This window comes from Anabrus simplex, chromosome X, assembly GCF_040414725.1.
Source record: "Anabrus simplex isolate iqAnaSimp1 chromosome X, ASM4041472v1, whole genome shotgun sequence".
NCBI lineage: Eukaryota > Metazoa > Arthropoda > Insecta > Orthoptera > Tettigoniidae > Anabrus > Anabrus simplex.
The window spans coordinates 154,487,221-154,504,904 of NC_090279.1; the positions used below are offsets into that span (position 1 = coordinate 154,487,221).

A 17,684-nucleotide genomic window follows, 5' to 3' on the forward strand; every position below is an offset into this window, starting at 1 on the left:
TAGTATGTGGTGTCCGGTTGGTCATTTTTGTTCTGTAGTTAATATCTCTTGATATGTACTAAAATAATATTGGTTTTGACATCCCGCTAACTAACTTTTTGGCGGTTTTTGGAGGCGCCGAGGTGCTGGAATTTGTCCTGCAGGAGTTCTTTCACATGCCAGTAAATTTACCGGCACAAGGCTGATGTATTTGAACACCTTCAATACCACCAGTCTTAGCCAGGATCAGACCTACCAGGTTGCGGTCAGAAGGTCAACGCCGGCTGGGGTGGAGTTTTAAATCTTCATTGGTACATTCTGATGGCTCTGGGGCTGTGTGTGTCTGCCGTCTTTATCATAAGAATTCATCATAGGTAGGGGCCCATCCTCACAGACTCACTGGTTGCCTATAAGAATCGACTCAAAAGACCTGCACCAGGCTTCTCCAGAGGCCGCACACCATTATTTACTCAGTCCATTGATAAAAGGGCAGATAATTGCTTTGTCTTTTCTCTATGGCAGTTATAGCTAGAGCCTTGCACAGATATACAAAATATTATCCGCATCTGCACTTCCTTCATCCACATCCGCAAAGGGTTATCCAAAGATATTGTAAATGTTTAACTACAGTATATTACCCCCAAGCTATTGAAACGGATAGATCTCTTAACATAATACAATAGGTCTGATACCTGGTACCAGAACGTCTACAGTCACAGGTTTATGAGGGATTTTCTCTTGCAACAACTACCAACATATTGACCTTTGTTCCTTCCTTCCATTAATTGCAGGCAGGAACCAGTTAGGCTTAGGTCACACTTATGGCTATATGGTCTCAAGGCTCTTTATATATTCCATACCACTGTCAAGGGTCACCTAACCACAAGCATAAATAAGAGTATACCTGAGTGAAAATCAATAAACTTCATTATTTAGATTTTATCAGAAAAATTATCCACACTGCCATACAGTTTGCATCCGCTCAGACACTAACTTTGCGGATATCCGTCGATAAAACCGTGCAGGGCTCTAGTTATAGCTTGTCTGTTAGGTCATCAGTCCAGAGGCTGGTTGGGTCCTCACATAGCATCACCAGAAGTTATGGGAAGCAGCAAAAATCAATGGTGGTGTTAAAATGAAGCATACTACGCAAGATGAGAAGTGAGGAAGTTTGCCCTTCCTTTCCTCACTGGGCAACTTGGCAACCAGAAATTTTGTGCTCTGTTTCACAGAATACAACTATTGTGGTTTGCTGGATGGGTTTTTCAGTTGTTCCTTTTCTTAAATTACAAGTAAGCGCTATATCATTGTCATCCATTTGTTACAATGTTGCAATCATCTGCCATGTATCTCTTGTTGTATGTAGGAATGTGATCGAAAAGTTAATCATGGTCTCGCCTTACAGGTACTACCCAGCAGTGATCCACTCGACCAGCCTGATTTCAATGCTGTGGACTACATCAACTCGCTGTTTCCAACCGAACAATCTCTTTCGAACATCGACGATGTCATCAGTAACATGGAGTGTAAAATTCGTAGCATCGACGACGAGATACGGACCGTGGTGCGAGGCCAAACCAATGTTGGACAGGTATGTCTTTCCGTTTGCTTTCTTTGTAAATGTCGGGTGTCTTATTTACATATTGCAGTCATCTTCAGCTATAATGAACCTCTGTTGATTCAAATACTTGGTTCACTGTAGCCGAAGTTATAACTGAAAATCTTACTCCAGGCAGAATTAAATAAACAGGTGACATAAAAATTGATTTTCTTAAAAATAACTATCAGGCAGAAGGGTAGGTAGTCTTCAGTTTTACCTGAAACTCATTGGCCATGTAGTCATCTGGGGAGAGAGACAGAGGTAGAGGTAGAAACTAGGCTGGATGAATGGGTAGCAAAGTTCAAAGAGTATCTGATGAAAGTTAGCACAACAAAAACTGTTGCACTGAAAATGAATATAAAAGATACTGGCTGCCACATAAAGCTTGAAGGTGAAAACATTCAATGTGTACAGGTATTTAAATACCTCGGGAGTATGTTTTCCAGTGGGCGCACTACAGATTAAGAAATAGTATACAGAGTGGCTAGCAGTTCCAACTTCTACAACCTTGTAAGCAGTGTGTTTGTTTGTTTGGGAAACCAAAACAGCGAGAAGCCAAATTACAGCGTTCCGCAATGAAAAATATATTTACAATGGAGTAGCACAATGCAAACATAAAAGAATAAGTGGAAGAACAATGAGGAAAAACATCTAATGATAAAAATAGAGGAAGAAATTAAAATCTAACAAAATAACTGTAGGCACACAACATTTAACAACAAAACATAAAGGCAAAAGAAACGAGGGAAATTATAGATTGAACGTAAAAATGAAGAGAAGAACTTATAACTAAGCACAGTAAGATAAATACAGATATAACACATAAGTAATGGTATAGTACAGTAAAAAATAAATAAATATTACATTATGTACAAAAGAGGGGACAGCAATGAGAAGAGAAAAAAGGAATATGAAGAAAATGAACTAGGTAAAGGAAGAATCGATTAAAGGAGGCATCCAAGTTCCTGTCAGAAGATAAAGAGTTAAGGAGGGTTGGTATGCAGATACGTAAAGTTCTTTGAACGAGAGAGAGGCGAGAATACGGAATATGAAGGGACAGATTAATCCTGGTTTTGCGAGTTGGAACATGTAGGGAAAAGGAGGAGGCAGGTTCAGGAGAACGAAATAAACCGTTAACAGCATTATGTAGGAATCTAAGGTCGGCTACTTTCCTGCGACTAGATAACAGGCGAAGGTTTAACTTATCCAGTATCTGATTACTTCTCAAGTTTCGACAGTCAGATACTCTGGCTCTAACAATGGCACAAAAGAATGACTGCATGCGGTCAATGTGATTCAGATTAGTGGGTGAAGGGGTAGACCAAATGGAAGATGTGAATTCAATAATCGGTGAGATGCAAGATGCATAGGATATCAGTGATGTCAGAAAATCTGTACAACAAGCTGAGAAGTGACATTGCTCTTGAGGTTATGTTTTTGTTTATGGGGGACAAATAACAATTTACTGTCAGACAACACTCCTAAGTCATTTTGTTCTGTTAGAGTTGGGAACGGGTTACCGAGGAGGGAGTATTTACTAAGAATAGGGGATTTACGAAGCGTGATCGAAATAGAAGAACACTTGGTCGGATTAAGCTTAAGATGCCATGTGGAGCACCATTCAGAGAGTGAGTTAAGCCCACTCTGTAAGGCGTTTACGTCTGATAAAGAATCGATTTGTTTGAATATTTTACAGTCATCTGCAAATAGTAGAATTTCACAAGAAACGGAGGATATAGTATTAATGAGATCGTCAATAAATAGGACAAAAAGAAAGGGACCTAGGACACTACCCTGTGGGACGCCAGCATGTACCATAACAAGAGTTGAACTGAACCCATCAAGAACCACACGCTGAGTTCTGGTATTGAGGAAGCTCTGCAGGAGAGTTAGGAAGTGAACATGGATATTAAAACATTCTGAGAGTTTATAGGAAAGAAGTGCGTGGTCTACGGTATCAAAAGCCTTTGCAGTATCAATGTACCCACGTCCAGCTGAGAACTGGCATTAAGAGCAGGAGAAGAACAACCAGATTAGTTAGGCAGGAGCTACCAGGAAGAAAACTATGCTGCTGGGATGATATATAAGGAAAGGTGAAAGAAAGAAGATGCTGATGGATAATCTTTTCACAGATGATTGACAAGGAGGGTAATATAGAAATCGGGCGATAGTTTCTGACATCAGACCTCTTTCCACTTTTAAAAAGCGGACTGATGTTAGCGATTTTCCAGTCAGGAAAGTAGCCAGCTAAGAGGCAATGGTTAAATATAACAGCAATAGGATGGGCAAGAGTCATAGCTGTATTCTTAAGGAAAACAGGACTGAGACCATCTGGACCATTAGGTTTATTTTCTGGCAGGGAGGAAAGTAAAGAATAGCCTTCTGACTCAGAGGTGGAAAGATTACTGAGACTATGAGGAGGAACGGATCAATACACGGAAAGTCTGGGAACTGAATAGGTGCAGCAAAATTAGATGCAAAGTAATCGTTGAAAATTTCCGGTCTATTACTACCACTGGCTAAATTATTACTCCGTGTCTGGCACACGCTTTGTGTTTTTCCTGCTGTTTTTATCACAGACCAAAATCTTTTGCTATTACTTCTCACTTCTAGGCAGGCAGAGTTTATGTAATCCTGGTAATCCTGTTTTAGAAGCTGTTTATGGTGTTTGCTAAGGTCAAAAAAAGTTTTATAGCTGGCTTCAGAAAGTGACCTTTTCCAGTCTTTTCAAGCTTTTGTTTTATTAATTTCTGCAATTTTGGTGTCACTTTTCTTCCATGGTGGGCATCTGACAGATGTTTTATGAGTGGGAACAAGGTCACGGATCACAGCAAGAGTCCAGTCATAGAACAGGTCCACTGCTTCTTGGACTTCACCCACTTGCAACAAGTGCCAGGGTAGAAGAGAGAGGGTGTGATTGACGACCTGCCACCCAACCTTTCGCCACATGGTTACACAGTTTCTGGTATAGGGTCAATGACATTGTGGGGGGGGGGGGGGGGAGAGGGGCAATAGAGAATGTTGCCTCTACAGACTTGTGGTTTGATTTTAAAATATTTTGTCCCACAGAAATAACTGAAGGCTCAACGGAGCAGAGCAGGTAGTCAAGAAGACTATCCTCACAAGTGTTCCCAAGGATGTACTGTTGGAGGCCTAGGCCCGTAATATAATGGTCGTGATACCACTTATAATACCAATATAAATAATCCATTATTGGACATTATAAATTTTACAGCTAATTCCTGGTTGCCAGCGTTTCGCCCTAGTGTGCTAAGTTGAGCTCTTCAGTTGGTAAATAGCACACCTACCAAGACACATGACTAAGGCATACCGTTCGGGACAAATATTTCAGGTTCGCTATGGAAATCAACATCCATATCATGAGATACCACTTGTCAAGGCTATTAAAAGGGACACCTTGCGCAGGGGAATTCCAAGATATGCAGAGATTAAAGTCACCCAGTATAATTACATTAGGATTCAGATTAATGGCTTTCATTACAGAAGAGAGAAAATTTTCAGAATAATTGAGGGTTGATCGAGGTGGTCTGCAAAAAGAAACAAATAGATATTTGGAATGCTGAAGTTTCACTTCTACCCAAACGGCTTCACAGTCACTACTTAAATCAGTACGTAGGTTAGCATGCCATTTGGTTTTAACAGGCAGGAGAACCCCCGCACCCCGAGATCCACGGTTCGTTCTTAAAATGGAGAAATCTTTGGAAAGAGGGATTTCCATGTCTAAAACAAAGTCAGTTAACCAACTTTCAGTGAAGGCGACAATATCGAAAGAAGATAGTTCTTGTAGGTAGAACTCACAGTCAGTAATTTTGTTTTTAAGAGAGCAGATATTTTGATGGCAAACTGAGAACGCCATCCACCACAGGTCCCAGGTTTATCTTCACATCACCAGCTAACAGTAAGAATGTCAATAACAAACTTAAAGTAGACCGAGTAGAAAACTGAGATCATTTACTGGAGGCTGGAATCGAAGCCGGTGCTACAAGAATGCCAAGGTTTGCAATTGGCAGTGAAGGAAAATGAAACTCACGAACGGCAGTCAACCAGTTTCCAACCTGAGGTATATTCCATCTTGAGACGGCGAGTCGTACACTCCCAGCAGGGGAGGCTTAGGCATGCCAGCAGCCACCGTAGCACATGGAATAAAAGTGAAGCCATTTAAAGTGTACAGATTTATTGCCAAGCACTTCACAATACATGGAATCACTGCCTGGATCATCTAGATGAACATCACTAAATTCTTTTGTGCACACTGTTTGTTTTGACACCAAAACTCCGAAAAGAACACAGAGGAAAAACACGTATTTACTCTCACTCGCCGCCATCTTAACCAACTTTGGGATAACAAAGTGCCCATGAGAACCAAGATTACACTGTGTAAGTCATACTTTGTGCCATTCTTACACACCGTGTAGAAACATGTGCACTGAAAGAGGGAAGTTTGTAAACTGCAAGCATGTGAAATGAAGTTTCTGCGAACTACACGCAAGGACCATGTAAGGAACAGTGACATCAGAATGGAACTGCAAATGGACTCGATAGAAGAGAAGCTAAGAACTTTGAGATTAAGCGAATGCCTGGCACAAAAACACCACATGCATGCCTAGAAAGAATGGTTGAAGGAAGAAGGCCCGTGGGAAGACCTAGGAAGAGATGACTACACCAGTTGAGAGAGGTTGTGGAGAGAAGAGGAGTGAATTGGGAGTCAATGAAGAGAGAGAAGGCATTTCTGGACAGACAACAAAGGTAATTACTCGTTCAATAACACCCTGCCTGGCACGCTGGAGGAGTTCTATGTTGGTGACTCTTTGGCCCTCACCTGCTTAGAAAACAAAAGAAGAGGATACAGACAGAAGTGTACGTTGAACAGTTCTCCTTCCTCTGTACCCCGTGACCCAGATGTATCCACTATGGTCAGTACACTGACATCCGCCTCCATAGCGTAACGGTTATTGTTATTAGCTGCCGTTCTCGGGGGCCCAGGTTCAATTCCCGGTACTGCCAGAAATTCAAGAATGGCAGGAGTGCTGGTATGTGATTGAAATGGTACATGCAGCTCACCTCCATTGGGGGTGTGCCTGAAAAGAGATGCATTACCTCGGGAGAAGGACATGAGTTTACTTTTAGTACACTGAAAGGGTAGAAATTATGACACTGAGGCCAGAGAAGGTTTGCCTTTTTCCGGCGAGAAGTTGTCTTTTGTTCAAAGATTGGTAGGTTTAGTCTCTTGCCCTACCTGTTCTTAATTTTAAGCAAAAAAAAAAAAAAAAAAAAAGGAAGACAAGAACATTTCTCTTCTTTAAACCAGTTTTATATGAAAATAAGACATTATTTTAGAATGCATTGCACTGTTTAACATTTTTTTCCTTTTTAACGGTTAGATTTCATGTTCACTATAAGTAAAATTTTTAGTATGCAAATTGGGACCAGATGTTTAGGTTCAGTAAACTTGTAATATTTGAAGCCATCTATTTTCAGTTTCGGCTCACTGAATTTATAACTGTCAGGTTCTTCTCTGCTGCCTCAATGTTGATGCTCACTCTGTCGTCCTGTCGGCATCTAGGGGACCTTTTAGCAAATGTCATTGTCTTACGAGTTCGAACCCGCCAAGTGTAACAACCCGATTTCCTAGAAATTTCACTTAGTGAAAAAGGGGTCAAAATAAGTGAACACACTTATTCGTAGACACTCGACCGTTTCCAAGAAAATGACGGTCAACGTTTCCGACGTGCTTTACTTGCCTATTAGCGCATAGCAAGTTTAACAGATGTGGTAGCGTAGTGGCATTCGCCGCGGCTTCACACTTTTAAGCCCCATGTTGAAACGCCGATGAATTGTTGTCCATTGTCCATAACTTACGGAGCAGAAACTTGGACAATGACAAAGAAGGATGAGACTCGAATACAGGCAGCCGAAATGAAGTTCTTGAGGAATATGATACAGAAGAGTAGAAAAGACAAAATAAGGAATGAGAAAATCCGGGAAGAAATTGGAGTGGAAAAAATGAATCATAGAATAGAGAAGAGCCGACTAAGATGGTTTGGGCACATAAAGCGAATGAGCTACGAAAGAATGCCAAAAAAGGGGATGGAAATGCAAATCCATTGAAGGAGAGGCCGTAGACGACCACAATTGAGATGGAAGGATACCATCCAATGCATCATTATAGAAAGAAACCTGGACTGGGACACAATGTTGGAGGAGGAGTGGTGGAAAGACCGAAGACAGTGGAGAGGAACCATATTTGCCCCTACTCGGCTACAGGTGGATAAAGGGAAATGATGATGATGATGATGATGATGATGATGACGACAATTACTACTTGATTGTTTTTGTTCAATGTATTTTAAAATATCATTGTCCTTAATTATATATGTTCTGCCTGGTAAATTAATGTTGAAACGTCAGTAATGAACGAAACAACTTATTTGAAATGTTTTTTTTTTTTTTGAAAAATGACCCGTTATGCATGGTTTGTCACAAACCTATTGTCAATATGTGGAATCTTCAGTAATATTAACAACGTTTCTTTCCCGCGTGATATTCCCACCCAGAAATATAACTGCGCAAACCTGCCTCCGTGCGATGGTCGTGGTGTGAAAAATTTGTGTAATGTTCCGAATGTTTCTACTATCGGTTTCATCCAAGGGAATGCACCATACCTCCTTGAAGCGTTAATATAAAAATGAACTTTCAAAACATTGTAATCCCTGAAAAAAAACACACGTATATATAGGCCTTGCATAATAAATGGATAACACTTTTAGTGAAACCCAGTTGTAATTTTACTATCAACATGACGCCCGGCACACTGGAGGGGTTCTATGATCATGACTCATTGGCCCTTATCTGCTTAGAAAAGAAAAGAGGAGGATACAGACAGAAGTGTTCATTGAACAGCTCTCCTTCTTCTCTACCCTGTGGCCAAGATGTGTCCAGTATGATCAGTACACTGACAAGGATAGAATTTATGACACTGAGGACAGAGATGATGATATTCCCACCTAGAAATATAACTGTGGCAAACCTGCCTCCGCACGATGATCCTGGTGTGCTGAATGCTTTTATGTCTCGATAAGAACTTGATAAGAAACACTCGTGTAGTGATCATCAGTGGACATAAGTACACTGCTGTTTGTTGAAAGTGAAACACCAAGACTGAGAGCTGTGATCACAATGCAATTTATTCCACATAAGGGACATGACAAGACACAAATGATTACAATTACAGAACTGTACATGCACAGTGACCGTGGACATTCCATATGGCGTAGCGCCACCACGCACTGCAATCAGAGCCGCTAGACGTCGTGGCATGGAATCAAAGAGTGCCTGAATATGCTGCTGGGGAATACTCTGCCACACTGTTTGTAGGCGCGTCCATAAATCATCAACAATGGCTGCAGGAGGACCTGAACGAACAAGGTGCCGGCCGACCATATCCCAGACATGTTCAGTGGGTGACATATCCGGCGAACGGGCAGGTCAGGGAAGCAGTGGTATCCGTCATTCTTCGATGAAGGCTTGCACATTCCTCGCCACAAGCAGCCGGGCATTGTCCTGCTGGAATATGGCGTCTGGAACGGCCTGCAGGAGGGGCAGTGACTCAGGCTGTAAGACCCCCCTGATGTAGCGGTAGCTGTTCAGATTGCCCTCAAGACGTAGGAGGCGAGATCGCATGTTATATGCAAATGCACCCCAAACCATCACACTTGGCCTTTGTCTGCTATCCCGCTCAACAATACAGTCTGCCCAATGGCGTTCACCACGGCGGCGTCTAACGCGTATGCGGCCATCACTGTGGGACAAGTTGAAGCGGGACTCATTCAAAAACACTACATTTTGCCACTCGGCACGCCAGTGTCAGTGTTCACGTGCCCATTGCAGTCTACAGCGATGCTGGTTGCTGGTCAATGGAAGCCGGCGCAATGGCATGCGTGCCACCAATCCGCCCCTCAGAAGACGGCGTCGAACCATCGATGCAGACATCCCCACACCCGTTGCAGTGCTCCAACGTCGAGCCAACACGGTGGACGAAGCTGTTCTGTCCGTTACGGCCAAGCAGACAAGATGGCGGTCATCTCGCGCTGTGATCACATTGTGTCATCCAGTACACTGTCGGCGCTTTGTACGGCCCTGTTCTCTCTACTGGTTCTACATACGCCTCACTGTTGAAGTAGTGTACCTTGTACGAGCCGCAATGTCTCGGAACGACCAACCCATCTCCCGGAGCCCTATCATTCTGCCCCGTTCGAACGCACTCACATGCTAATATTCCCTCCTGTGATGTTGGCGAGGCATACTGGCACTGAAGTACACGTTTCTTCTTCGTATGACGGCTCTGCACTGACTGAGTGTTGCGTAACACTGCCCTGGCTGGTCACACACAGAAGGGCACTGCTGCGCCTACGTGCACATCATATCTCTGCAATTTAAATAACTTATTATGGTTCCACTGTTCTACACGTCCTCTGATTTTGGCGTGTTTCAGACCATTGCTTCTGAGTGTTTCACTTTCTACAAACAGCAGTGTAGATAAATGAAACAAACAGCAATTAATTGGGATTTGAACGTGGGGCGCAAAAGTGTAAAGCCGCGGCAATAGTCACTGCGCCACCACGTCAGTTGAACTTGTTTCGCGCTAAAAGGCATAAAAAGCACGTCGGAAACTTCGACAGTTGTTCCCTTGGAAATGGTCGAGTGTCTAGGGATAAGCCGAAACATGTGTTCTATTATTTCGTCCACTCTTTCACTGTACAAAGGTAAAAAATTGAGTGTATCCTCCTATTCAGTACATCATATAATTCCATCATTAGGTGGAGTAATCAAATTCAAACATGCTTCGGCTCGTTTGAGCCATCTTCAGTGGCAAAAAAAGGGGGGGGGGGCGTTGAAATAATTTACAAATACAAGCTAAAAATGCCAAAAAAACATAATGAAGGAACAATGTTTTTTGGTATTTTTAGCTTGTGTTATGTAAATTATTTCAACCCCCCTCCCCTTTTTAACTGAAGATGGCCAAATGAGATGAAACATCGTTTGAATTTGATTGCTCCATCTAATGATGGAATTATATGATGTATTGAATAGGAGGAAACGCTCAATTTTTTACCTTTGTAAAGTGAAAACCGTCAATGTAGAATGATTCTAACACTCTTTTACTGAGCGAAGTTTCTGAGAAATCAGGTTGTTACACTTGGTGGGTTCCCCTCGTTAATTGTTCCAAAATCTTAGGAGTGCACAACTTAAAGGTGTTTCTTTTTCAGGTGCAGTACTGTTACCATATGCTTTCTCTTTAGGGTAGTTTATAAATGTATTTACAGCCAGCCTGTTGATATCACGAACCAAGCGATGAATGCGTGTGCAAATTATGTGGGAAAATATGTGAACGATACCACTTCAATAAATGTAGCAAAAGAGAAAAGACCTTACATGAATATAGTAAAGAGTAGAACAATTTATATATGGCCATTGGCTGCAATAAAACTTCATTAAATGTATTTACTCAAACTTAGTTTTGGCCAACTGTAAAGCGTAACAGTTTGAAATCATGTTCGGTAAAGCCGAACGTTTATTATAACAGAGTTGACTGTATTGTCTGTGCATAGTTTTAATATTGATATTGATTCTACAGGACGGCCGAGCCGCCCTGGAGGAGGCGCAGCGCGTAATCCGCCAGCTGTTCGTGCACATCAAAGACATCAAGGCGAAGGCGGAGAAGTCTGAGGAGATGGTGAAGGAGATCACTCGCGACATCAAGCAGCTGGACACAGCCAAGAGGAACCTGACAGCTGCGATAACGACACTCAACCACCTCCACATGTTGGTGGGAGGAGTGGATAACCTCCAGTGAGTGTGAAGGGTATCCTTATATCTCTTTTTCTTTCTTACAATTTCGCTCTACGTCGCACCAACACAGTTAGGTCTTGTGGCAATGATGGGAAAGGAAAGGTCTAGGAGTGGGAAGGAAGGGGTTCGAACTCTACTGTCACCAGCCCTGAAGAGGGTTTTCCTTGGTTTCCCATTTTTCACATCAGACTAATACTGGGGCTGTACCTTAATTAAGGCTATGGCCGCTTCCTTCCCATGCGTAGGCTTTTTCTGTCCCATCGTCGTCATAAGAACTGTCTGTGTTAGTGCGACATAAAGAAACTTGTAAAAAAAAAAATCTTCTGTGCTGCATAGCACTTAAGTCTTACCACTCGCATGTCGGGGGAGACCCGACATGATATTTTATCGCCCACCGCTCGTCTGCCTTCTCTTAGCCGACAAAATTTACAATGATATACTGTACTGCCATCTTTTGGTTCAGCGTGGAACTTTGTAGAATCCAGATACTATTTGACAGTCAGTCAAAATCTGTTATTTGGATGGCAGTGTAGCCATCAGCTGTCCACTCTCGCACACGAAAGCTCGAGCGATAGTAAACAAACATGGTCGCCATGTGCTCTTCTAGTCATATATATGTTGTATATGTCAGGGAACACACGAAACGACAGTATTTTCGCACCTCTGCCTCTAATGAATATATCTAATAGCATTTCACGATGCCTAAAAGTGAACTGACAATGGTTGGTTTGTGTACCTTAACCCAACATGTACCTGATGCTGACGGCTGGCACAATTACAAATCAACAGATCCAGATTTCAAGAAATCACCGTTTACAGTGGTTTTAGCCCACAAACTAAGCGAGGTATGAAATCACAGACAGATAAGAGGTTTTCAGTTGATTTTTAGCGATAATTTGTACACTATTATGAATGAAACCGATTGGTAAGCGTAATAATAATAATAATAATAAAAATGCAAAATAATTTGTCTTAAATTCCACATATTGCTTTTATTTGCTTCAGTACAGCTTGCTGTAAACGTGTATAGCCTAACTACATCATTTAAAAGCAAGTGCTATCTCCAAAATCGTGAAACATGAATACAGGTCATATAAGATAAAAATTTACTTTTAAGATACGAGTAGTAGAGACAACAGAGAAAACTTTTAATTCGAGGGGTAAGGGTTAATGCTCATTCCTTTATCCTGTCAACATCTAGGGAAATATTTAGCAACTGTTATCATCGTAGTTGTTCCAAAATCTTAGAGTGCACCCTTTTATTTGGAAAGCAAGAGGCATATGTAGAGATACAGGAACTTGAAAACCAACACATAATGGGATAAATGCAGGGATGCATCATTGTGGGAAGAGGGAGGAACAGAAAGAGGAGACAAGGATAGACATGGAAACACAAAAGGACAAGAACGAACTGCACAGCTTCATACACTGCCCTTTATGTTTCACGTTTGTTCTTGTGTTCTATTTCTGTTGTTCCCTTTTCACACACTTGTCCATAATTTTGAAAGAGTATTATGAGAAATAGATTATTTTTTACATATGTCAGGAGGAGACAAACTATTCAGTGACATAGCCAATTGCTTATATATCAGTGCAGCATTCAAACAGACACATTCCAGTGAAATGAAATGGCGTATGGTTTTTAGTGCCGGGAGTGTCCTAGGACATGTTCGGCTCGCCAGGTGCAGGTCTTTTGATTTGACGCACGTAGGCAACCTGCACGTCATGATGAGGATGAAATGATGATGAAGACAACACATACACCCAGTCCCTGTGCCAGCGAAATTAACCAATGATTGATAAAATTCCCGACCCTGCCGGGAATCGAACCCAGGACCCCTGTAACCAAAGGCCAGCACGCTAATCATTTAGTCATGGAGCCGGACTCCAGTAAAATAGATACAGAATGGAAAGACACTTGCTCAGAGGAAATAAAAGCTGACATACATGGGCATCATTCCCCTTTCAGAATCACAGGATTATTAGTTTAGAGGGATTCAGACAACATGTGACTGTGACAAATACAGCCTACCTCTGTGTCGAGTATCATCAGTAGGGGGGTGGAGGTTTGAACCAACAACCTTACGACTCAGTGAATAGAGAAATGGATGTGGTGGGATATTTTCGAATATTATTGATAAATTGAATACATTGTGATCAATAGCTTTTATTATATTTAACTTTTTCTGAAATAATGTGCTCTGCTTCAATTTTTCCTAAATAATAGGTTGAAATCTGGGGATAAGCGGAGTGAAAATATGGGTGGGAAATGGTTAACCCATTTTTCAATTATGGTCTTAAACTTTTTTTTTTCCAATTTATTTTATGTTGCACCAACATAGATAGGTCTTATGGCGTCAGTCCCATAGGAGAAGACTTGGAGTGGGAAGGAAGTGGCTGTAGGCTTAAGTAATGTGTGAAAATGGAAAACCATGGAAAACTATTTTCAGGGCTGCTGACTATTGGGTTCGAACCCACTATCTCCCAAATGCAAGCTGTTAGCTGCTTGACCAAGGCAGCGCAGCCACTTGCTCGGTTCTCAAACTTTTTGTTAGGTACTGTATGTATACAGCAGCATCTTTTGGTCATAATCCAAGTGTTTGGCTTTTTTATCACGTCATTTTTAACACATCAGAGTATATCTGTGGAAACTAATAAAAATTAACCATACAAAATAAATTATAATGATCCCAGTATTTCATCACACATAAAAACAATCGATGGAAGGAAATATGGCAAACCAATGCTACATCTGAATAGCTTAAAATGCCCTACATCATGACCAAACCCCCAAGATTTAACTTAAATCATAGAACCGTGTCTACTCTCAATAGGATAAGGACTCAAGTATGGCAATTGTGCTGACTTGTTGCATAAATGTAGCAGAAGATCCTCACCAAGCTGCGATTGTGGAGCAGAAAAAGAAACAGTCCGGCGTAGGTTATACGTAAAGAACATCCCCTCAGGCCCTTTTCTGAGCTGCTTATGGCAACAAGAGCAACTGACTATATTCAGAATTGAGGTATCAGCCTGTTACCACTGCTCATTGTAAATATCTCTAGTATTAGTTAACACTCTCGCTACCAAGCCCGTAGGTTTTACCTGCTGCCTTCCTCCCGAAAATCACCATGCCCATAGTTTCTAAGGGATCGCTCATTTAAACTAATGTTATTTTTCTAAGCGGAGTTTCTACAGGTCTGGACATCGTGCATTATGCCTCGTACTCTTAGTAACAATACTGAGCAAGAGGTGACAATCTAGTCAACATATTTTTAAGGCTACACTTTTCTCATGACATTGTTATCATGCGTGAGTGGAAATGGAAACTTGCCGAAGTTTATCGCGGCATGATGTTGATAATTGTTTCGCTAATATAGATGATGATGTGGATGATTTGGTATATGTGGAATTAGATACTGGTATATTTGAAGGTATGTACTTGAAAAATACAATAAGCACAGTATAACAAAATAATGAGCTTTTACCAAACAGTACAATTTCCTCCACCATTTCACAGTTCTGTCTCCAAGCAGGTTATTCTGAATGCACTGATCACTCTAATCAACTCCAGGCTTCTGTGGTATCGTTCATGGTTTGAGTACCGGTACTTTCTTCTACAACCAAGGAGTATGCTGCTAGGATATGCAACGTTTACAGCGTGAGAATTAGGAAATCAAACGGGTAAAGGTTTTCATAAAGGCGACACGCCACCAGTGTGAGCAGTGCGGTGTTGTGCTGTGTATGTTGCCAAGCTTCAAAATTGATCATACGAAGAAACAATATGATTCTGTAGAGTAATGTACTTAAAACTAATAATAATGGTGTAAAATATGCTATAAATTCAACCCACAGTGATAATAAGTGTGCCAGCCCTGTGGTGTAGGGCTAGCTTGCCTGCCTCTTATCTGGAGGACCCCTCGTTCGATTCGCGGCTAGGTCATGGATTTTTTACCCGGATTTGAGGGCTGGTTCGAGGTCCGCTCTGCCTACGTGATTACAGTTGAGGAGCTATCTGACTGTGAGATGGCGGCCCCGGTCTAGAAAGCCAAGAATAACGGCCGAGAGGATTCGTCGTGTTGACCACATCTCGTAATCTGCAGGCCTATGGGCTGAGCAGCAGCTGCTTGGTAACCCATGGCCCTTCAGGGCTGTTGTGCAATGGGTTTAATGATAATAAGTGAAATGATATAATTTTATGAACAGTGATCCTTTGTTGGACTTTTTTATGACATTTATGTGGTTGAAAAATCCCCCGTAAAGTTTGAGATTTATTGGGAGTACTTCTGTTTTTTTAATTTATGTGTTATTGCAGAAGAATAGACCTTCAAAATTATATAAGTTTCACTAAAGTTTGTAGCATAATTACAACTCAAAATTAATTTAAATATTGCAGAAAATGCCTGGTTTTCAGGGACACATGCATAAATGTGGTCTGGTAGTGAGAGTGTTAAGCAACTAGTTTTCTTTTCCCTTTGATGGTGATCTATAGTGTTAGTTAAGCAACTAATTACTTTTTTGTTTCCCTTTGATTAATATTGTATTTTTCGTGTTAAATTGGCATGATGTGATATTAGCCATATGCTAAGTAAACAAATTAATGAATGAATAAATATGAAATTGTCAGAGTAACAGCTCCAAATAGTCTGCCCTGTAATGATCACATGTCTTGATGTGCAGGGCCCTGACTCGACGTCGGCAGTATGGTGAGATAGAGCTCCCTCTGCAGGCCGTTATGGAAGTGATGCGCCACTTCGATGGGTACATGGATGTTCCGCAGATCAGTGAATTGGCCGACCAGGTGAGCTGCGCTCTGTTTCACTAGCATTGTGCCGATAGTTTTCATAGGTATTTTACATTTTATGGCCTACATTGAACTACTCTAGTCAATTATACAAAGGAGTTTTTGGATTTCCTATTAGCCCAATATTTCTTAATTCTGAGAGAAGCTGCCATCATTTCTTCAACACCCTCCTATTAGACCAATTGATCTTGGTCTGTAGTTTGGTGTGTGTCTTGAAGTATCTTAATTTTGTCTGTTTTGTTTTTGAGATCATCTATTGTTCTTTGTAGTTCTTTAATGTCTGTCTGTTAGGTCATCAGCCCAGAGGCTGGTTGGATCCTCCAATAGCACCACCAAAGGTTATGCAGTTATAAGGAAACCCCAAAAACCAATGGCAGCGCCAAAATGAGGCATACTAGGCAAGATAAGGAGTGAGGTAGTTTGCCATTGCTTTCCTCACTGGGTCAGAAAGTACTATTGCAGCATGACTGACCCTATGAGCAGCACCTTTCATAACACTCAGATGCACTAGTCATGCTCTGAACGTTATTACTCAGCACTACCCATACCCCAACAACTTCCATATTGTCACAGCCATGGATGTTGACTGGCAGGTGGAAGCTACACTTTACTCTGGCCTGTGCCAAGAGATGGATGCAAAAGTACTGTATCCATCAAGAAATTACAGCAGGCAGAGCTCTTTAATATCATCCTTAATTTCTGTAATCCATTTAATCTTGGTTTTGCTATTCCATAATTTATCAATTATTCTTTTGCTAATTCTGGTGTCAGGTATTCTGGTAAGGTGTGCAAAGAATGATATACATATATCTTTCCCTAATCTTGCTCAATACCAATTCTATTTCCTTATAAACTGTTTTATTTGATGTTATTCTCCATTGTCCATTAACTTGATATTGTTTGTTTATGCATGTTCTGATTCTTCTTTTTTCTGTCTTAAGTATTTTGTGTGTTTCAAATGTATTAGTGGTTTTAAAAATGGTTTCACTAGCATAAGTTATTTTATAATGTTTAATTTTTTTTCTATCGATAAGCTTTTTTGTACAGTTTACGAACTTGATCGTGTAGATCCGTATTGACACAGTTAAAGAAACAATCCTAGGTTTATGGTCCATCCAATCAATAACATTGTTTCTTAAGCTTTTTCGTTGTATATAGTCTTGGTAATATAATTTTCTTTGTTTAATTTATTTATTCTATTATGCCAAGCCGATTCCTCATTAACCCTCGAGCACTCGCGCTGGCGCACACTGAGTGCGGTACGATTAAAGAAAACTGATTTATATTGTTGTGCCAGCAATCTGCTGCCTGTATTGTTAGTCATTCCTTCAATACAGTTCTAGCTATCTGTGTGAGAAGTCAAATAAATATTTCTCCAACAGAAGTGACTTAAACAGCGTTTTTAAGTTCACAGCGTCACAACTGGTGCATTCA

General features: G+C 41.1%; 1 protein-coding gene across 1 annotated transcript in view; it reads left to right on the forward strand.

The window, feature by feature from the left end:
- The window catches only part of Vps53 (vacuolar protein sorting 53), a 107,734-nt gene that overhangs the window by 5,540 nt on the left and 84,510 nt on the right, over positions 1 to 17,684 (forward strand). The window contains exons 2-4 of the mRNA XM_068230540.1: positions 1,385 to 1,570; positions 11,235 to 11,449; positions 16,127 to 16,247. Of these exons, the coding sequence (XP_068086641.1) occupies positions 1,385 to 1,570; positions 11,235 to 11,449; positions 16,127 to 16,247 (522 nt within the window). The remainder of the gene's footprint in view (positions 1 to 1,384; positions 1,571 to 11,234; positions 11,450 to 16,126; positions 16,248 to 17,684) is intronic.